This window comes from Heterodontus francisci, chromosome 29 (assembly GCF_036365525.1).
Source record: "Heterodontus francisci isolate sHetFra1 chromosome 29, sHetFra1.hap1, whole genome shotgun sequence".
Classification (NCBI taxonomy): Eukaryota; Metazoa; Chordata; class Chondrichthyes; order Heterodontiformes; family Heterodontidae; genus Heterodontus; species Heterodontus francisci.
In genome coordinates this window covers 18,051,237-18,073,578 of record NC_090399.1, presented here as the reverse complement: position 1 = coordinate 18,073,578, position 22,342 = coordinate 18,051,237, and the positions used below count along the sequence as shown (strand labels likewise).

The 22,342-nt window shown below is 41.8% G+C and overlaps 1 protein-coding gene across 1 annotated transcript; it reads left to right on the top strand.

Moving 5' to 3' along the window:
- Window positions 1-2,821: 2,821 nt before the first annotated feature.
- Window positions 2,822-8,859, top strand: LOC137345701 (probable G-protein coupled receptor 139). The gene is made up of 2 exons (XM_068008963.1): window positions 2,822-2,888; window positions 7,949-8,859. The coding sequence occupies exons 1-2, from the start codon at window positions 2,822-2,824 to the stop codon at window positions 8,857-8,859; spliced, it is 978 nt and encodes a 325-aa protein (XP_067865064.1).
- Window positions 8,860-22,342: the final 13,483 nt, after the last annotated feature.

The window sequence follows — 22,342 nt, the reverse complement described above, 5'->3', positions numbered from 1 at the left end:
TCTGGTCACCACACTTTAGAAAAGATATGAGGGTCCTTGATAGGGTGCAGAGGAGATTTACCACAATGGTTCCAGTGATGACGGATTTCTAGTTACAAGATTAGGCTGGAGAAGATGGTGTTGTTCTCCTTGGAGCAAAGGTGTTTGAGGGGAGATTTGATAAAGGTGCGCAAGGTTATGACAGTTCCAGAGAAGGTCCCAGTCTGTGCTTGATGCGGTCCCACAACTTCCTGTCATGGATGAGTTAGATGAATATACCTTGATCACTGAAGATCGAGAAGGCCATAGATCACCTAGCAACCAGAAGGGCACTGGGCAAGGACAGAATATCAGCAGAATTACTCAAGCACAGAAAGTCCTACCGACTGCAAAACTTTTATGCCCTTCTCCTTCTCTGCTGGAAAGTAGGCTCCGTTGCACAAGAGATGTATGACACCAAAATCATCTCACTATACAAAAACAAAGGAGACAGAAGAGACTACAACAACTAAAGGGGCATCTCACTCCTTAGCATCACGGAGAAGGCCTTTGCTAGGGTCATACTTAAAAGACTCCATTTACTTGCAGAGCGAGTATACCCAGAAGCATAGTGCTGTTTCCATGCCAGCAGATCTACTGTGGACATGAACTTCTCCATACACCAGCTACAAGAGAAGTGTAGGACACAGGATAAACCCCTTTTCCTTGCTTCCATGGAGCTCACTTAGACATTCGACACTGTCAGCAGAGCAGGGCTCAATAAGATTTTGGGAAAAGTTGGCTGACCATGAAAGCACCTAAGTCTCAGCCGCTCCTTCCATGACAACGTGCACTGCACTGTACTGTGTGATGACTCCATTTCCAACAGTTTCGGGGTGAAAAACTGGAGTAAAACGGGGTTATGTCCTAGCCCCCACTCTGTTTAACTTTTTCATCACCATGATTCCGTGCAGATATGGAAAGAGTCTACTTGCACTTTAGGTCAGACAGCAAATTCTATAATCTAGCAACAATTAAAGTGAAGACAGAAACACATCATGTCCTGATCAGAGAACTCCTCTACGCTGATGATGCTGAATTCGTCCCTCACAGGGAAACTCAGCGACAAAGAATCATGTTCTGCCTGTAACTGCTTCTCCTAAACTATAAACGTCAAGAAAACTGCGCTCATGGGACAAGGTTTTACATCTCTACCTCGATCATACTAAATAGACCCCCTCTGGAGGTGGTTCACAAACTCCGCTACCTTGAGTCCACCTTGACAGGCCGTCTGTCCCTTGATGCAAAGCTTGATACAGGCATAGGGAAAGAAACTACCATCTTTTGCCGACTTGTGAAGCATGCATGGGGTAACACCAAGCTGACCATTAGGACCAATGATGGTTTATAAGGCCTGTGTTCTCAACACCTTGCTGCATGGCTGTGAAATATGGTTGACTTGCAGCTACCAGGAAATGAAACTCCAAGAAGTTCTATCTTTACTGTCTGTCATGCATTATGGATATATAGTGGTGGTCCTCTCAAAGGCAGAGTTCCCAAGTCTGTTGGCAGTAATCAAACAAAGGTGGCTTCGGTGGATCAGACATGTCCGCAGGATGGAATACCGGTGTGTACCCAAGGACCTTCTTTATGGTGAGGTAGCCAGGCCAGATGACCAGTGGGGCACACAAATATCGGCTTCAAGGATGCTTACAAATGTGATATGAAGGTTCTAAACATTGACTGTCACACCTGGGAGTCACTAGCTGGCAAAAGAGGGAAATTGCGATACCTTCTGTGGACTGGCGTGCAATACCACGATGACGATTGGCTACAGCAGCTTGGCAACAGGCAGCAATAAAACAACACAAGAAAACAGCAACCTACAGAATCACTTGCTAGCTTCACCTGTGGCACTTGTGGCAGAACCTGCCTCCCAATGATTGGCCTTCACAGCCATCAGCAAAGGTGAACCAAGAGAAGACACCCCACCTAAATGGATTGTTGCTGCGTGTCATTGTAGATGGAAGGATGTTATCACACAGTGCATTATTTTGAGGAGCTGCTTTAGTTTCATGTGGCCTGTCAGTCAGATTTATCAGTTGGATGGGTTGTGTCAGTAGAGGGTCTGTATCAGCTAGAGTGGCTGTGTCAGTTGGAGAGGTTGTACCACTTAGAGAGGGTCTGTATTGGTCAGAGGGGGTGCATCGGTTGCAGCGGCTGTATCAGTCACAGCGGCTGATTTATTTGAGATTTTCTACAGGTTTAAAGCATTGTATTAGTTTGTAGCGCTGTATCAGTTGGTGTTGATGAATTAGTTTCAGATGCTGTACCAGTTGAATTCTGCAATGCATAGTCACAAATAACCTACTTTAATAACTAAACTGTTTGTCCACAATTAAAGAGAGCAACCACATCCCAGAGTGCAGTAGAGCAGCCCTGAGAGAGACACTCTGACATTAGGAATTTAATTCCTGAATTCCCATAGTCGAGTGAAGGACATCACTGAAACAACACCAGATCGAATGAAGGAATTATGGAGTTTGAAAGAATAATCTCATTGCTGGAAGAATACAGCTTCTAATTTTCATAAGTTAATTAATGTGATAAGAATTGTCCAATCTTTGGAGTTTTCCAATTCAATATCAGAAATTAATATATTCTATCACAACAAGGACTGTGCATGATGTCATAATCTGTTTGTTCAAATTTTTTTCAGTAAACTAATTTGATGATGTTGCAACCTCAATATCACTCTGGAGATCTCACAGGGTATAAATTACAAGCTCTAGGAATATGCAACCTCAGAGTTTAACACAGAGATTGCTTTCAGCACGAAGGGTCAGATTACTTCACACAGAAAATGCTTGAAACATTTTTCAGGATCAGGAAAATATATTACCTGATCCTTGGTGTCATTGGTGTTCCTGGTAAGTAATTATAACAATTGAAGTTGTAAAAATCTCTGTGTGAGCTGATCTCTGGTAAACTGTGACAGATAATGGTCCAGTCTGATCTAGTCATCACCGTAAAGCAGACACATGAACAGTAATATCACTTTGATAGTTCAAATATCTTGATTTATCGCTGCAGTATCATTTAATTGTCACAACTGAAATTAAGGATCTGTTTCTAACTCACATGCTACTGAATTATCAAGCTATTGCCTTTAATGAGAAATCGTGCACTGTTGTTTTGAATCTCAGCGATGGCAACTCTCTCAGGGAAGGTATTAATGAGGTTATCAGTCAGTGTAAAAAGAAACTGAGTGTGGGTCACTAACTGGAGTAGAAACGCTAACCCCAGTGACCATGTATTGCTAGGATTTTCTGCCACTTATGGGTCACTAACTGGAATGATAAACATGACCCCAGTGACCACGTATTATTAGAATTATCTGCCAATGTAGAAGTCTACTGAGTATGGGTCACTAACCATAGTGGAACACCAGATCCCAGTGACCATGTGTTATTGGGATTACCCGTCACTTTAGAATTCTACTGACTGTGGGTCACTAACCAGGATGAAAAAATTACTCTTTCAGTCCACTGATCTCTCCATTCCATGGAGCTGTCTTTGTTTTTGATGAATATAATTGATTGTAAGTGGGTGGATTTTTGTTGGTGTTTGGTAATAGGTGTATAAATTGAAATGTATTGATATTGCTTTGTTTCCTATTGAACTGCTCAAACAGAAACTGATGTTAACTATTTATTGACAGTTAAACAGCAGGACAGCACTGGGACGGCATTCAAATCATCTGTATAATAACTTATTCTTAACTGAGTATAGTCACTATGTACATTTTAGTTATTTTATTGTTGATTAATCCCCTTACCCAACAGGGTCCAAAGAATTTGTGGGTCATGAGTGCTGATTTTTTTTTTGCTTATTAAACGGGATGAATATTGGGCTGATTTTAATGGATCATTCGCTGCTATAACTGATTAAGGTTTGACGGACCAGTTTTTCTCTATGATGAAGAATCTTTCTACATGTAACCTGTACCAACCACTGACCTTAGCTCAGTGAGGTGTGTCCCTGTAGCAACTGAGGAACATACGTATCAGGATTTCAAAATGCAGAGATTATAGCAGGGGCAGTAAATAGTAACATTAGTAAACTGTTCATGGTGAAATAGATAGTACACTTCACTCAGTTCTGATATCATCCTGGTTAAAACAAGTGTACTTCCTCCAGTGCATCAACATCCATTTTGTAATATGGAAAGCAGCTCCATATACAGTACGCTAAGTGTTGTACAACCAATGTTGCGTACTAATTTAATGTCAGCCCTTTGCTTTCTCAATTCCATTCTTCCAGGAATGATCTCCAGTGCTTTGCTTTCATTTTTATGACACTGTTAGCCTGTGTCGCTACTTTAAATGATTTGTGAATCTGTCCCTCTGAACCCTTTTCCCCTCGACCCCATAAAGCCACTTATTTTCCAAGGAGTATTTGAGAAGCATATTCTTCCAACCAAAATCCAACACTTCACACTTAGCTATACTGAAATTGAGTTGACATTTAAATGTCCGTTGTGCAAGTTTATTATTTATTATTAATAATATCTTGAACTATTTTGTTGCATTTTCCTCTGCCCTGAATACATTCTCAATTTGGATTTGTTGGGAAATTTTGAAATTGTGCTTCTGCTTGCCTATTCCATATCATTTATTTAAATGATGAATGACAGTGTTCCCAGCGCTAATACTTGTGAAACACCACTTCCCATCTTCCGTCAATCTGAGTAAATAACTTTAACCTCTACTCCCTGTTTTCAGTTTGTGCATCCAGCTTGCCGTCCACTGCTGTCTGTCCCGTAACTGCACTTGCTCTGAGATTAGCCATGAGTCTTCTGTGTGGTACCCTATCGAAGGTCTTTAGAAAATGAAAGCATGTTACATCTATTGTGTTGGTGTTAACTACTCTTTCTCGTATTATTCAAGGAATATGTGCTGAATACACTTTTCTATATTATGTGTGTCTTGATGTTTTTCTGTTACATCTTGCAATAAGGATTCCATTATCTTTCTTAACACTGATGTTATGCTAACTGGTCTAGAGTTATTTGGCCTTGTTCTATTTTCTGTTTTAAACACAAGATCACATTAGATGTCCGTCAGTCCACTGGCACATTTTTCTTTTCTGATGATTACTAATGAACGTGCACGTTATCTCTTCCCTATCTTTTTCAGTATGTGTGGATCACGTCCATCTGAAACAATGAGTTTACCTTCTCTTTGATTAATTTCTTGATTATCTCCCCAAATCTACCTTCAATGTTTTGACATTTTATGTTGAATTTATTCACAATTATTTGACAGTCTCACTCCTCCCCTCAGGAATATTTCTCCCTTCTTCATGCACTGAATCCTCATCCACTGGTGCATTCTGCCCTGACTGTCACAAAACACACATGAATTCCTTCATTCTGTGCTCGGAGTTGTGCTCCAGAATTCCATTCATATTTCTGTCTATATTAGTCTGCCCCTCTCTGGTTCAAAGTCCAATAAACGCCAGCTGTCCTTAAACTCACAGTGGATGGGCTCTTACCTAACAGACTACATGAGGCCGTTGCCTGGCCAGTTTCCTTGCACCATCTCCTGCTGTTATATTCCGAGGTCCCGATTTGGAATTGATTCGTTTTCTTTCATTCACGAAACATTCCTGCTGGAACTCCTCTCTTACTCATCGGCCCAGGACTGGGAATGAAAATCTGCACATATTCCTGATCCTGATGCTTGTGCATGAACCTTTTTGTAAAGTATAGGTGTGTGGACCTCGGGTATAAACATTGTGATATTCTATACTCAAATGGTGTCACTATGGGAACCTGTACGGGACAGCACTGTGCTGCAACTCAGCCCCCTCCTTCATATATTTTTGACACTTTGATGACTGTGCTGGTGTCATTTCCTTATTTTATCTTGAACTGGAAAGTTTCATCAACATTGCTTCTAATTTCCAAGCCTCCCTCGACTTCACACGGTCCATCTCTGACACTGCCCTTCCCTTCCTTGATTTATCTACATCCATTTATGGCAATTGGCCGTCCACCAATATCTACTACAGCAGATCTCATCGACTCCCACAGCGACCTTGATTATACTTCTCACCCCTGTAAAGATGCTGTTCCATTCTCAACGTTTCACCACCTCAGTTCGAATTATTTCGACGATGCTACCTTCCACACCAGTGTTTCTGAAATCACTTCATTATTCCTCGGCCTTTGATTCACCTCCAATGTGGTCAACAGGGCTCTCAATCATGTCCATCTCATTTCCTGCATGGTTGCATTCACCCCTTCCCTCCCTGCAAGAATCACAGTAAGATTCCCCTTGCCCCACCTTTCACCCCGCCAACCTCCTTATTCAGCACATCATCCTGCAACATTTCTGCCACTTGCAGCTAAATCCAACATCATCCATACATTCTGCTCCTCTACAAAAAATAAACCTGTCTTTCATGACACGCTGGTCCACTCTTCAATCACCCCTAACCCACCTCCCCTTCCCTCAGCACTTTCTTCTGCAAGTGCAGGAGATGTAACACATGCCCACTCACCTGCTCCCTTCCCACTGTTCAAGGCCCCAAACACTACTTCCAGGTGAATAGAGATTTGCTTGTATTTCTTACAATTTAGTAACGATATTCGCTGTTCATGATGGGCCCTCATGGGCATTGGGAGAGGAGAAAATGCAGATTAAGTGATTGCTTTGTTGGGCTCCTTCCTTCAGTCTGCAAACCTAACCCTGACCTTCTGATCACATGTCACTTTATTTCTGCATCCCACTCCCACTCTGACCTTTCTGTCCTCGACACTCTTTCACTGAAGCTCAGTAAGGAAAGTGTTGGATTTTTCGATTCAGCATTTTATTGCACGAGAGGCTCAATACTGTGATTAACATCTTCAGATTATACCAATTGCTCTCACTTCTTCGGGCAGCCTGTGCTTAAGGATGGCTACACCAGACACACTGGGAGTGGAGAGGGTATGGGCTTGTGCTTGGGATGGGATCCCCTATCGGTACACAGCTGGCAGACTGGGCCACACCCCTAGAGTCTACCCACCATTCTCTGTCACTTTTCTGGGAACTGGAGCCTTCTCACCTTTGTTAGATTTTTCTTTCTCTCCTCTCCTGTTGTTCCGCTGTCACCATGTACACCTCCTCTGGACCCATCCTCTCTTTCTTTATTTGTCACATTCAGCTCGCACCATCATCCCTTTTGTCATTGAATTACTCCTGCCCTGCACCCGATCACAGACCTTCCCCTGTGATCTTACCTCCCCCTAAACTGCATATTTCTCTGGCTCTATCATTGTTTTACAACTGTTAATCCCTAATATCTTCCAATTCTGATGAAAGCTTATCAGTCTGAAACGTTAACTCCGTTTCTCACTCAACAGATGTTGTCTTACCTCCTGAGTGTTTTCAACATTTTCCTATTTTTATCAGATGTACAGCAGTTTCAGTATTTTGTTTTTGCTCTAGTGCTAACAGGGGTGAGTGACATAAGTGGGAGTGGAGTTTCAATGATTTAACTCCACAGACTGCCTCTTTTATCCTGGACAGGTTTCCCACCCTGACGTCAGCCTGATTGACAGTCTTGGCTTTTCAGTTGGGCAGGGACGGCTCTGCAGCAGGCCTCAGGACCAGGGCCAATTCATGACCCTGAGGTATGGGGGTACTGTCTGATACTGGGGGGCATGTCCAATTCCCAACCCCGGAGGGGGAGAGAGTGGTGGCAGTTCTGATTGCTGCGCTGCCGATCTCCAGCTCCAGGGAGGGGTCTCCTATCCTGTAACAAGCTCTGAATCCAGCAATGGGGAGGGGGAGTGTCTGATCTTTAACACCAATGAAGTGTCTCATATCCTGGAGCGTGATCTAGGCCCAACCCTCCTGCTTTTAGTTCTAAAATGATGTGTCAAGCATGGAGAATATTTTATCAGTAATTTCCAGTCTCTCTTCCCGTTTCTCTCTTACAGTTAATTTAGTAGCAATTGTGATACTGTCCCAGGGAAAGTGCGGGCTCTCCGCCTGCACCAGTCGCTACCTGGTAGCCATGGCAACAGCGGATCTACTGGTCATTATCACTGAGGTCATACTGTGGCGGATCAGTTATTATTATTTCCCGGGATCTTTCCTGGACATCACTCCTGTGTGTAGAGTTATCAGTGTCCTGAGTCATACAGCCACAGACTGTTCTGTCTGGTTCACCGTCACTTTCACCTTTGATCGATTTGTGGCTATTTGTTGCCAGAAGCTGAAAACAAAATATTGCACTGAGAAAATTGCGACTGTAGTTCCAGCAACAACTTGCATTCTGTTCTGTTTAAAAAACATCCCTATCTTCTTTACACTAGAACCTGCAGACATAATCAACAATGTACCGTGGGGCTGTGAATTTAAGACAAGCTATTTTACTGAGCCTGGATGGATTGGTTTTGACTTGTTTGATACAGTTTTAAAGCCATTGCTTCCATTCGGTTTAATTCTGTTGCTCAACGCTCTGACAGTCAGGCACATTTTATTGGCCAGTCGAGTCCGTAAGGGACTGAGGGGTCAGAGCAAGGGAGAGAATCACAGTGATCCAGAGATGGAGAGCAGAAGGAAGTCTGTGATTTTACTCTTCACCATATCCGGCAGCTTCATACTTCTGTGGTTGGTGTATGTTCTTGAATTCTTATATTATAACATTACAGGAATAGATCCTGGGGATTACAACAATTCTCAATATATGTTTGAACATGTTGGATATATGCTGTTGAATTTAAGTTGCTGCACAAACACATTTATTTATGGGGCGACTCAGTTCAAGTTCAGAGAGCAGCTCAAGAGCGCGGTGAAATACCTGGTTACACCAATTAGTCAATTAATGAATAAACAAAACAACTGAAAGCAGCCCGAAGGTGGGTCCCAGTGTTTCCAGTCCATGATTGTAACATTTGTTCCCAAGACGCAAGAAGTGATGAACAGCTGGATGACCTGAAATACAGTGCTGGTTGCAGGGAATTGTTGTGGGGCCGTGGGGGGTGGAGGTCTCAGGTATCATAGGCGCCAAAGAGCAGTGGAGCAGAAGGCAGGAGGGGACAAGCAGATGGATGACCCAAAATACACTAACCGTGTGGGGTGCAGGTGTCATTCTCGGCAAACAGCAGCGGGGCAGTAGGTAAGAAGTGAGAGACAGTTGGATGAACAGAAAAATGCTGGTGGGGCACAGCGGGGGCGGGGGGTTGGTGGGGTTACACACACCAATGAGCAGCAGGGCATCAAGCAGGAGGAGATCAACAACTGGATGACCCAAAATTCACTGGCAGAGGCGGTGGTCACACATGACACAGAGAAGTGGGGCGGCAGGCAAGAGGTGACCTTTGGAGGAACGGAGAGAAAGAGGTAAGGAGGAGAGTCAGAGCCCTTTCTGCAGGACAGGAGGTGAAAAGAGCAGCCACAATCTCTCCTCCACCTCCACTGACTTGATTCTCAGATCCTCATATCTGCTCAGAAAGCAAAAGCGACATGCTGCAAAAGCTAGAAACCTTCTCATCTCAATTCATTATTATTATTGGTTTTATTTTTGAAAATACTTTATTGGGTCCATCTCCCTTCTATTTCCCCCGTCCTGACTCTGCCGTCTCTTTCTCTCTTTTTCTCTCTCTCTCTCTCTGTCCCTCTTTCTCTCTCTCCTTGAGTCAGACAGTGGTGTCAGGGGAGTTTGCGTCTGGACAAGCCCACCTCAGGGGCTTGGGCAGCGAGATGGGCCCTGGAGAGAGGGATCCGGGCTCAGGACAGGATGAGTGGGGCTGAGTCCTTTCCTGATCCCCATAGTAGCTGATATTGATAATGGTTCCCTAACTCAGGTTCTGTCCCTCTCTCCTTCAAATCTGCCGTCTTCACCCCCTCCTCAAAAAACATCCCTTGATCGCTCCATCCTTGCAAATTACTATCCAATCTCCAACCTCCCTTTCTTCTCCAAAGTCCTTAAATGTGTTGTTTTCTACCAGATCCGTGTCCCTCTTTTCCGGAACTCCATGTTTGAATAACTCCAATCAGGTCTACACCGTTGCCACAGGACTGAAAAAACTCTTCTTAGAGTCATAAATTACATCCTGAATCACTGTGACAAATGTAAACTATCTATTCACGACCTTCTCGAAGTGTCTGCAGCCTTTGACATGGTTGAGCACACCATCATCCTTTAAGGCCTCTGCACTGTCGTCCAGCTGGGTGGGACTGCTCTCACTTGATTCCATTCTAATATATCTTCATTTTCCGCACAGCCACAAAGTCACAAGTTACAGCCTGTCTGACTGTGACAAAAGTAAACTATCCCTCCTCATACTTCGATAGCCAGAGCATTGCCACAAATGGCTTTCCTTTCCACTACCACTTTATTAGCTCTGGTGCCCCGTAGGGATCTATGCATGACTTACACCTATTTGTCATTTATGTAGTCAGGCTCCAGTGAAGTGCAGTGATTAAAAATACAGAACCAAAACTGAAGAGTGACTAAAAATTGACTTTTCTTTCCAATAAATGGATAATGTACTCCAAAATGGCCGCCAGAGGTGAAACAATGTGGCCCTGTATATTCAAACTGTCTTATTGTCCGTTAAGGATGAAAAGATACATTCCAAGCTAAGAGATTGCAGTTGCACCCACCTTGAACCCATCAACAGACATTTGTGAATTAAATAGGCTCTTCTGAAACAAAGAAGGTGTGAAGTAGCAACATCCTCACCACCAGGAGGGGGCTCTGCGTCTCCAAACAGAGGCAACATATGAGAGAATTTTGACTTTAAGAAGTAGCTCCCTAGAGAGAATGGGAGAGAAAAAGAACAAAGACCCAGCAGAAGCCAAAGAAGAAGCCCTGCTGTGAATCGTACACTTCAACGTGTTGCAGCAGAGAACTGAAAGTGATCACCATCGCCAGACTGAAATCTCAATGACGGGAGAAAGCAACTGTTGGAGAATTTTCTGAGCTTTGCTAATTATTACTTAACTTTGTAGAAATAGAAAAACAGGACGCGGCTTGTAGCTAACCTAACCAATGGTCAGGAAATGTAAACAGAGCAACTGACCACAATCATCTGGCTTAGGAAGGGACAGAGCTCATGATGGATTTTGGGGAAGTGAACGCAGACTGTTCGTTACTGACTCTTCTGCTTTTATCATGTTTGTGCACCCTAGCCAGAAGTAACGGCCAAATATAGTACCTGGAGTGTGTACGGTCAATAGGGAACAATAGCTTGTTATGCTAGAACTAACGCTCTACTGACCTCGGACTTTGCAAAGGGCACAGAGCTGTAGGCGGTCTTCTGTGGTTTATGCTTAATTGTGAAACTGCTAGCTCTGCTTCTTTTATACTATATAAGTCCACAGCGATTTGAAGCTGGGGGGAGGAGCACTGGACCGCCTTTAGGTAAGGTGTGTTACCCCATGATATCATGCAATAAAGTGTTTGTTCTCAATGTCTGAGTCCGGAGAATTTGTTCAACAAACACAGGGACCCGGGTTCGATTCTGGGTACTGCTTGTGCGGAGTTTGCAAGTTCTCCCTGTGTCTGCGTAGGTTTTCGCCGGGTGCTCCGGTTTCCTCCCACATCCAAAAAAAGACTTGCAGGTGATAGGTAAATTGGCCGTTGTCAATTGCCCCTAGTGTAGGGAGGTGATAGGGAATATGGGATTACTGTAGGGTTAGTATAAATGGGTGGTTGTTGGTCGGCACAGACACGGTGGGCCGAAGGGCCTGTTTCAGTGTTGTATCTCTAAATTTAAAAAAAAATAAAAAAATTAATAATTGGGCACAATCTGGATTTTCTCCAACAGCAACAAACAACCCATATCTGCAACTTTGAAAGAGAAATTCACCTCTGAGAAGATTCAACAGGTTTGCTGTGAACACTGAACACTTACCTCACTTAAAATTATTTACCCATTTCCTCACTATCTATCTATTCTTGTGAGTGAATGTGTGAGTGGATGTGGTTGCGACCATTTCAGGAATGAATATTGCTCAATAAACAGTCAATCTGTTTTAAACCAAAAAGAAAACCTGCCGTTGTCTGGTTATTCGACAAATAAGACACAACGGGTTAAAAACCTAGGAACAGGGCTCAGTTGAGAGTTGAACAGTGGGAACCACCCACACCACTTCCCCCTGGCTGTCACAGTGTGCTGTAACAATGTGCTGCCACTAGGTGCTGACCTACAATGGCTCCCTGTCATGCAACATCTCGATATTAAATGTTCATCCTTGTTTTCAAATACCTCAATAGCCTCGCTCCTCCTTATTTTTGCAAACTCCTCCAACCCTACCTCTCTCTCTATCGCTGTAAACTCCTCCAGCCCCTACAGCCCTCCCTGTATGTGTAACCTCCTGCAGCCTCTACAACCCTGAGAGATCACTGCATTCCTCTATTTCTGGCCTCTTGCACATCCCTGATTTAATATGCTCCAGTAGTGGGAGTGGTGCTTCAGCTGCCTGGGCCATAAGCTCTAGAATTCCCTCCCTAAACCTTTCCGTCTATCTCTCTCTCTCTCTTTCTTTCTCTCTCTCTCTCTTTCTCGCTCCTGCTTTACAACAATCCTTAAAACCAAAATCTTTGGCCAACCTTTTGGTCATCTGTGCTAATATCACCTTACGTGCTTGTTGACAAATTTTGAAATGCTCCTGTGAAGTGTCTTGAGATGTTTTATTGTGGTAAAGGCACAAAAGAAATATAAATTATTGTTGGTGTCAATCTCCCACTCTCTCTATCTCTCGCTGTGTCTGTGCCTCTCTCTCTCTCAAACACGTTTGGTGTTTCTCTTTCTCAGCCCAAAAACTAACAGTAACCCTAACCATGACCCTAACCCTAAATCTAACACGATGAGGAAGCCAAATGTAAACGATGACCTGAAAATTTACTGAAACCGTAACCCTATCTCTAACTGCAAACAGAGCCCTAACTCGAGCTCTAACCCGGTTACCTTAACCCTAACCGTAGCCCTTTCTTTAACTGTGGTCTAATGTTAAACCTAGCCCTAACTGTAATTACATCCCTAACTCTAGTTCTAACACTGTTACCTTAACTCTAGCTCGAGTCTTGACGTTAACTGTAACTGTAACCCCAAACAGCAACCCGAAGACTAAAATGATCCAAACACCAACACTTTCTGTTACCTTAATACTAACTGTAACCTGAAACCTCAACCTAACTAACCCTAACACTAGCCATAACCCCAATCCTTTCTGCAAACCTAATGTCAACATTAACCCTAATCCTAACCCTAACTGTAACCCTAACCCAAACACTCACCATAAGCTGTAAGGCAGTCGAGTTTTTTGCAGACTTTAATGAGTTGATGGTGAAGCTTGATTAAATATATTGTCACAGCATGCAGTGAGAAGCTGAGAGCTATGTAACTCAGTTTACATCTTTAAAACTTTTACTGGGTGATCTAGTTTATCGAACTGCTGACGAAAACCAGACAATGATAGGAGACTAAATGGTCCACAGAGCTACGGTGGAGGCATCTTCATCCGAGATAAAGATGTGGACCTTGAGCAATCTGCAGAAACGAACTCCCAGCTGTCACAAATTAATGAACTGCTGCAAACTCGGCAAACCCCTCCGATATTAGTTAAGTAAGCTTGGGCCCACTGACCATCAATAAGGGTAGGAGATACCTACAGTGGACAATAGCCAATGTGGCTTTGGGCACATGCACATCTGGAAGAATGCCAGAAAATGGGTATAAGAACTGACTCTTCAAGAAGTCTGGCACTCTTCTGCAGCAGTGAGTCAGCAGGCCTGATCAGCTGTATGGAAAAAAGTACCTACACCAGTCATAAAACCATCACTTGCTCATGTGACTCCATATGTAAGCTGCTCTTTTTGCTATGAGCTGAAATGTTCCCTGTAAGTTGTTCTTGATTTAAGCTAGTGTTTAGTAAAGATACAGAAGCTCGTCCTAGAAGTGTGTCTGTTGTTTCTCACAAACAGAGGTCTGTAAACGTAGCTTGCACTTAAAGTTGCAGCATCTATAGATTTGGCTTGCAGCAAGAGGTTCGACATCTTCCAACAGCTAAGTATAAGCCTAACACTAATCCTAACAGTAAGCCTAACACAGACACTTGCTGTCACATTATCCCAAACCATAAATTTAATATTAACCCAGACACGAACGTGAACCTAAACTGTAACATTAACCCAAACTCTAACATTATCCCCAGCCCTAACTGTAACACTGACCCGACCCATAACACTAACCCTAACCTAAACTGCAGCCATAATCCCAAAACTTTCTGTAACCCCAATCCTAACTGTAAACTTAACTCTCAACATAACTGTAACCCTAAGCCTGACTATAAACCAAATGCTTAACACTAACGCTAACCCTAACTCTAATGCCAACTGTAAATCTAACTCTAAATGTAACCATAACCCAAACACTAAAACCAGCCTAACTGTAAACTTAAAATTAATAATAACGGAAACATTATACCTAACCCTAACTGTAACCCTAACCCTAACTGTAACACCAACTCATTGCTGGATCTGGTGCTGGGAAATAAGTTGGGCCAAGTGGACCAAGTGTCAGTCGCAGAGCACGAGGGTAAGAGTGATCATTGTATCATAAGGTTTAGTCTAGTAAAGCAGAAAGGCAAGGAACAAAATAACATAGAATGTTGAGATTGGAAGAGGGATAATTTCAACGCGATGACAATGGATTCAACCAGGGAAGGATGGAACCATAAATGACTGAAAGAGCTGTATCAGAATGGGTTATCTTTCAGAAAGAAATGCTTTAGGTATGGACTAGGTACATTCCAGCCAGGGCAAAAGGTAGGGAAACCAATCACAGGGCTCATTGGATGACGAGGGAGATGGACGTTATGATGAAACAAAAAAGGAGGGTGTATGATGCATGTCGGGGGAGCTCTTCAAGTTGAGAGGGGAGATGACGAGGAAGATAAGAGAGACAAAGACAGATTATGAGAATAGAATGGCACTCAACATAAAAGATCTTCTACTGGCATGAAAATAGTAAACGAGTAAATAGTCTAAGAGGTGGAGTGGGGCCTATCCGGAGCAAACAGTTTAATATGTGTTCAGAAGCACAGGAGAAGGCTAATATACTTAATGAATTCTTTGCATCGGTTTTCACTAAGGAAGATGAATCTGACAAACTATCAAGAGAAGAGGAGAGAGTAGAGGCAATGGATAGGGTAAAACTGAGAGGGGAAGGTACTAAAAAGACTGGCTAAGCTCAGGCACATGCGACACCCTTATTCAAGAAAGGGTGTAATGAAAGTTGTAGCAACTACAGGCCAGTTAGCTTAACATCATTAGTAGGTAAGGTTTTAGAAACTATAATCAGGGTAAATATCAACGAATATTTAGAGTTAATTAAGGATAGCCAAAACTGCTTTGTAAAAGGCAGATCATGCTTGAATAGTCTAACTGAATTTTTGATGAGGATGCATCGAAGGTTGATGAAGGGAGTGCGATGGATGTTGTTTATATGGATTTTAAGAAAGCTTTTGATAAGGAGCCACATAAAAGGCTGGTTAACCAAATTGAGGCTCATGGAATAGGAGGGTCAGTTTCCAGTTGGATAAAAAAAATTGGCTTAAGGACAGAAAACAGCGAGTCATAGTAAATGATTGTTCTTCAGACTGGGGGATGGTGGACAGTGGAGTTCCCAAAGTTTCAGTGTTTGGACAACTGCTTTTGTGCTATATTTGAATGACTTGTATCTTGGAGTAGAATCTTAAAATTTGGGGAAGCCACCAAATTTGGAGGTGAGGCAAACAGTGAGAGTGAAATGAACCAGCGGGCACAGGACATAAATAGGCTAGCAGAATGGGCAGAGAGAGGGCAGATGAAATGTAATACTGACGAGCATGAGCTAATGCCAGAGGAATAAGGAGAGGCAATATCTGCTTAATGGCACACTTCTTAAGAGAGTGCAGGAAAAGTGGGACCCGGGGAAGCATGTGCATCGATCTTTGATGGTGGCAGGACATATTGAGAGAGTGGTTAGTAAAGCATATGGGATCTTGGGCTTCATGAACAGATGCAATGAGTACAAAAACAGGGAAGTTATGCTGATACTTTTGTAAAGCAGTAGTTCGGCTCCAACTGGAGTATTGTGACCAGATCTTGTCACCATTCTTTAGGAAGGATGTGAGGATCCTTGAGGGGGTGCAGAGGCGATTTAGTAGAATGGTTGCAGGGATGGAGGATTTTAGTTGCAAGGTTAGGTTGGAAAAGCTGGATTTGTTCTCCTTAGAGCAAAGGGGATTGAGGGGAGATTTAATAGAAGTATGCAAGCTTATGACAAGCTTAGATAAGTTCAACAAGGGAATATTGTTCCCATTTGAAGTGATTTGTGATTTTAAACCTTATAGTGACTAAACCAAATCAGGAGTACGTCCCTATGAATATCCTTTAGTCGAGTTCGAACGAGACAAATTCACAGACACTTATCTGTGTCAAACGTATTGTACTAGCTTTCGCTCAAAGAAAGAAAACCAACAGAGAATATTACCACCTTTCGGATAGCCCATTTTAGTATTATGGCTAAGTCATAAATATCCCATATATTTTAAGGGTCGGGGAAATTCTCTTCAATTCGTATCTCTCCACTTAAAGAGATACAGAGAGGCGGTTCGTGTAGTTTGTATACAGAATACTGCATGAGATGACTTATTCACTCTTACATATTTATTGAAGAATTTAACATGCAATAAACGTCTTAAATGGACAAGTATATCACAATATCAAATATTACTCACAGATATATCACGTATTATTATTTCTAACATAGAATTCAAAAGTTTAACCTTGCTAATGTCACAGCAAAATTATCTTAGAATATCCAGATTATCCATCAAAATTTAAAGTAAACTTTTTATCTTAAATGCCCCTTTATTGAGAAGCGTTGTATGAGGGTTCAATGTTTCTAAACTTTGCTTTCAAAACCTCTCATTTTTATACAATTTCTAAAGTGTCATATGACCTCTGAGCATATAGATGCTGCATTTCTGTGCGTGTTTAAAATCCATATTCGCTAGTATCATGGACTAACTCTCCACTTAATGTTTTACTGGAAACCTTTTGCTGTTTTTTGATGTTGTGAACCTTTATCTGGTCAAAATGTTTATAATTGCGCTTATTTTACCTCTTGATCCTGTAAGTCAATTTTCTTTTGTTGTTAATTACCCTTTCCATAGCATCCCAAAGCAACCTTCTGTGCCGACCTGTCTGCACGAACCAATTAAGTTTTTGCTATCTCTTACTGATGTCACAAAGGATATTTCAATGTGTGTGCTGATCTTCCAATTCCCTGGCAAAAGAAATTCGATGCTAACAGGGACCTTGAAATATTTAACTCTACATTCTTAAAGCAGAATTTGAGTGAGTTCTGAAAGCTGACCATTTATTCAATCGTTAATTCGAAAGGTATAATATATTAACTATATCCAAATGCTACCTAATTATGCCTATTATACCTGCATTCCATTACACCAACCCCTCTCTTGACCGTACAAAGGCGACCCACAAATATAGCTTATTAAACTGAACAATGCCTAAAATATAAACATTCAATAAAATGTCGTAACCTATTATCTGAAACACTGTAATAATACAAAAGACGACATCTACAACAATCACAGTCTGCGTTTTTACATAGATCATTTAAATTTCCCAAAAATAAATCTTTTAATTCCACCACAACGTTCAGAATAAAACTATGCGAAGAGTCCACGATCTGAGGTCGCAAAACGTTCAATAAGGCGACTGCAACTCGACATGTTGAACATTAATGATCAATTAATGAAACCATGTGATGAGATAGAGAAGTAAGGATCCATAGCTGCCGCGTGATCTTGAACCAATAATGTCCTGTTGAGTAAAATTAAAGTGTGCTTTAGTCTATTGTCAGTCACATTCCAGCCAACATCCTCATGCCAGGAATAAAATGAAAAGAGCTAGACATCAGGGAATTCCGAGGTCATCTGGATAGAAGTGTTATTCAGAACCTGAGTATCCTTAATACAGGTGTACTTTGCATCAGAAGCTAACTTGGCGTTACAAAGAAAAGCCAATCTGTCATGTTCTCCTTATGTCATGATAAATAAGCAAATCACTTGCATTACCGCCCCTCCAAACGTCAATCAGACCAAATGCAGTAAAATGGTTTATTTCTGCCGCTCTGCAAGAAATCGCATAGTGTAAGGTGTTCAAGACATCTCTGGCATGCCGCAAGCACTGCTTGCATCCAGAAGATCTTGCAGTACCTTAATGCTAGTTTTAAGTGAGAGCAAGTCTCATCACTGAGTCTACAGTACTTCATTTCTTTCCCACAGTGCTTCCTTCTTCTGTCATTGTAACGTGACTATCACTGGTTGCGTTGAGTGCTGTTCCCTGTGAAAACAACCTTTGAGGTGCTGTGAGCACCTTCGTGGGTGAGGAACATCTATTGATGCAGTTGGTTTCAGTTCGATTAGCATCATTTCTGATGCCATCCTCCAGGCTGGGTCCAGAAAGATAGTTACAAGTGCACCTTGTAATGTTGTTCCATTTCTGGACCCTTCATGCCACCTCTTTAGGTTGTCAACAAAGACTATTTTAAAAGAGTGCTTGCCATTAGGCTGGTGAGCAAATATTTTGACGGTTCTTTCATTAATAACAAAATGTATTTGAACAGGTTTCTTCCACTTAGGACTCAAACCAGGTTTCTGTTCAAACTTTCTCTCCTGAACCCACTCCCTGGTTACAGGTTGCAAAGCTTTGTTAGTTACCTGTTTTTGTCTCCTCTTCTCCCGGATCCTCTGATCAAGATTATGAAATTGATCTGTTATTTTTCGTTTCAAATCGAATTGTTGCTGTCAAGTCAAGGAGTCAGAAAGCGTAGAGGCAATAAAAGAACGGCGAGTAAGTGGTGTAGGCATTTCAACACCACACATTAAAGAATACGGTTTTCCAGAGAACATTGTCTCTGATACGTAACTGGGCACATTATTTGGTGATAACTGTACCTCTGTTATGTTGGTGGCCCACTTATTACCTCTAATTCTCAACAGTTTGGTCAATAGCTTTTCTATTTCCAGGTTTTTACGTTCCCCACCAGTCCCATTGACTGTGGATGCTGTGGTGTGCTGTGCTCTAACCCAAACCCCCTTTGCACACAATAGTCTTTGGAAACATTAGAAACAAAGTCCCCACTTTAATCAGAGTCTAGGATTTTGGATGCACCAGCTCCAGTAATAATGTCAGTAATAGCACTGACAAGTGTAGTTTCCAAAACAGTTTTTGTGGGGACCAGCCAGCAGAAAGAAGTGCAGGCATCAACACAAGCAAGAACATGTCTATAGCACATTGATGGGGGTACTGGGCTAATGAAATCAACAACAAAAAATCTCCATTGAGTTATTAGGCTTCACTGGTGCCAAAGGTGGCGCTTTAATAAGTGATGATTTGTTGATCAAATAACATGGCTCACAATTTGCCAGATGTGTTTTACAGACTTTAAGCATGCCTGGCCACCAATATAAAGGAGTCAATCTGCAGAATGTTGTTCGGGCACAATTATGTGCCTGACCCATACCCTCCTGAGCTTCTTTTACAAGCTGTTCTCGTTTGTGATTCAGGGGTACATGCCAGACACCCTTTGGCAACTTAAGCAGTACAATACCAGTTGAGGTCTCCGAATATAAGTACTGTGATGGATATTGCTTTGGATTCCCTTTCATTGGGTCTAATAGCTGAATCAGTTCCTGATCCTGATTAGCTGCCCGTTCTGCCCTAGTGATTACATTAACTGGCAGGTCCTCTCGAGGGGGTGTCATGTAGACTGAATGTTTTGCCTGCCCATCTGCAAGACTGTTGCCCTTTGAATGCACTGAACCAGTTGTATGCCTGGGTACATGAATTACCTGACAATTACGTTTCCCCTTTCGCAAATGGAGAATATCTTCCCACAGTGACTTGTATTTTATGGGTTTACCTTTCTGATTGGTAAAGCTTGTTTGCTCCCAGAACATAAGGTCTTGATTGCAAGCCCATTTACAATAGTCACTAGCTGTTCAAATTAATCTGGGTTTAATAGCGTCTGCATTTTCTAAAGCATAACGAAATGCTGCAGCTTCAGCATGCTTAAAATGTGTCAGGATCTAATCTCAACTAGGATTTAAAGGGAACGTTGAACAAAATTTCCAAACCTCAAATGAGCAATGAGGGAGTTCTGATTTAACATCCACAAACCGTGATCAAGAGTTTGCCATCTCTAGATTCTTAAATTGGTGTCTTAATAATACAGACGGAAAACATTCCTTCCGTACTTACAAATCTAAAATAAACATTAAAGACTAACATATAAATACAGGATTCTGCGAACAACAAGACCACGTTTTTAGGCGCCAACTTAAATGATTTATGACTTTAACACCTTATAGGGATGAAACCAAATCAGGAGTACATCCCTGTGAATAGGCTTTCATCAAGTTCAAACCAGACAAGTTCCCAGACACTTATTTGGGACAAAAGAATTGTACTAGCTTTCCCTCAAAGAAAGAAAACCAACAAAGAATACTACCATCTTTCGGATAGCCTATTTTTAATATGATGGCTAAGTCTTAAATATCCCAGATATTATAAGGGTCTGGGAAACTCTCTTCAATACGTATCTCTCCACCTAAAGAGACACAGAGAGGGAGTTCTTGCAGTTGTATACAGAATACTACATGAGGCGATTTATTAACTTGTATATATTTATTGAAAAAAAATAAAATGCAATAAACTTAAGTCGATAAATATCACAATATCAAGTATTACTGACAGATGAAACACATATTCTTATTTACAACATAGAATCCAATTGTTTAACCTTGGTAACATTACAGCATGATTATCTTAGAATATCCAGATTATCCATCAAAATGTAAAGTAAAGTTTTTACCTTAAATGCCCCTTAGTTGAGAAGTGTTGTTTGAGGATTCAACGCTTCTAATCTTTGCTTTCAAAACCTCTCATTTTTATACTATTTCTAGAGTGTCATATATCCTATTGGCATATAGATGCTACCTTTCTGTGGGTGTTTAAGATCCACATTTGCTAGTATAATGAACTAACTCTCCACTTAATGTTTCACTGGAAACCTTTTGCTGTTTTTTGATGTTGTGAGCCTTTATCTGGTCGAAATGTTTATAATTGTGTTTACTTGGCCTCTTGTTCCTAGAAGGCCATTATCATTTACTGTTAATTGCCCTTTCCATGGCACCCCAAAGCAACCTTTGGAGCCGACCTCTCTGCACAAACCAAGTAAAATCATTGCTACCTCTTACTGATGTCACACAGCATATTTCAATGTGTGTTTATCTTCTAATTCCCTGGCAACAGAAATTCCATGCTAAAGGGACCATGAAATATTTAATTCTACATTCTTAAAGGGAATTTCAGTGAGTTCTGAAAACCGACCATTTATTCAATCTTTAATTCTAAAAGGTATAATATATTAACTATATATAAATGCTACCCAATTAAGCCTGTTATACCTATATTCCATCTCACATTAACTAATGGCACAAGGACGAGGGGACACGGTTTGAAGGTTTTGGGCAAGAGATGCACGGAGGATATGTGGAAGACCTCTTTTATGCAACGGATGTTAACGACCTGGAAAATAATGCCCAGAAGTGTGGTGGAAGCAGAGACAATCTATGACTATAAGAGGAGGTTGGATGGCCACTTTAGGGAAATAGTCTTGCTGGGCAAGGGAGATTGAGTGGGGAGTGGAACTGACTGGAAAGCTCGTGGGGATCCGACATGGACACGATGGGCTGAATGGGCTCCTTCTGTGCCCTAAATAATTCTATGATTCTATGAACCTGAAAGGAATGGTTCTGAGGATGGGGTTTTTAGTTACAAGGTGAGGTAGGTACAGCTGGGGTTGTTCTCCTTGGAACAAAGGAGATTGAGGGGAGATTTAATAGAGGTGTACAATTATACACACTTAGATAAGTTATGCAAGAAAAAACTGTTCACATTAACTGATGGTACAAAGACTAGGGGACAAAAATTGAAGGTTTTGGGTAAGAGATGCAGGGAGAATATGAGGAAGATTTTTTAAGCAGTGGCTGGCAATGACCTGGAACTCATTGGCCTCAAGGTTAGAAGAATCAGATACAATCAATGATATCAAAAGGAGATTGAATGGGCACTTGAAGGAAATGAAGACTACAGGAATAAAGTGGGGGAATGCGACTATCTGAGAAGCTCTGTGGAGAGCAAACATTGACTTGGTGGACCAAATGGCCTCCTACTGGGCTGGAAATGACTCTATGATGCTAAGCCCAAATTCTAACCGTAACCCTAACCCGATCCCTAAGAC

What these genes read in the sequence shown, in the direction of transcription:
- LOC137345701 (XM_068008963.1), top strand. Translation starts at nt 2,822, where the DNA reads ATGCTTGAAACATTTTTCAGGATCAGGAAAATATATTACCTGATCCTT. An exon ending in TGGTGTCATTGGTGTTCCTG is followed by an intron (nt 2,889 to 7,948) that starts GTAAGTAATTAT and finishes TCTCTCTTACAG; the next exon opens with TTAATTTAGTAGCAATTGTG.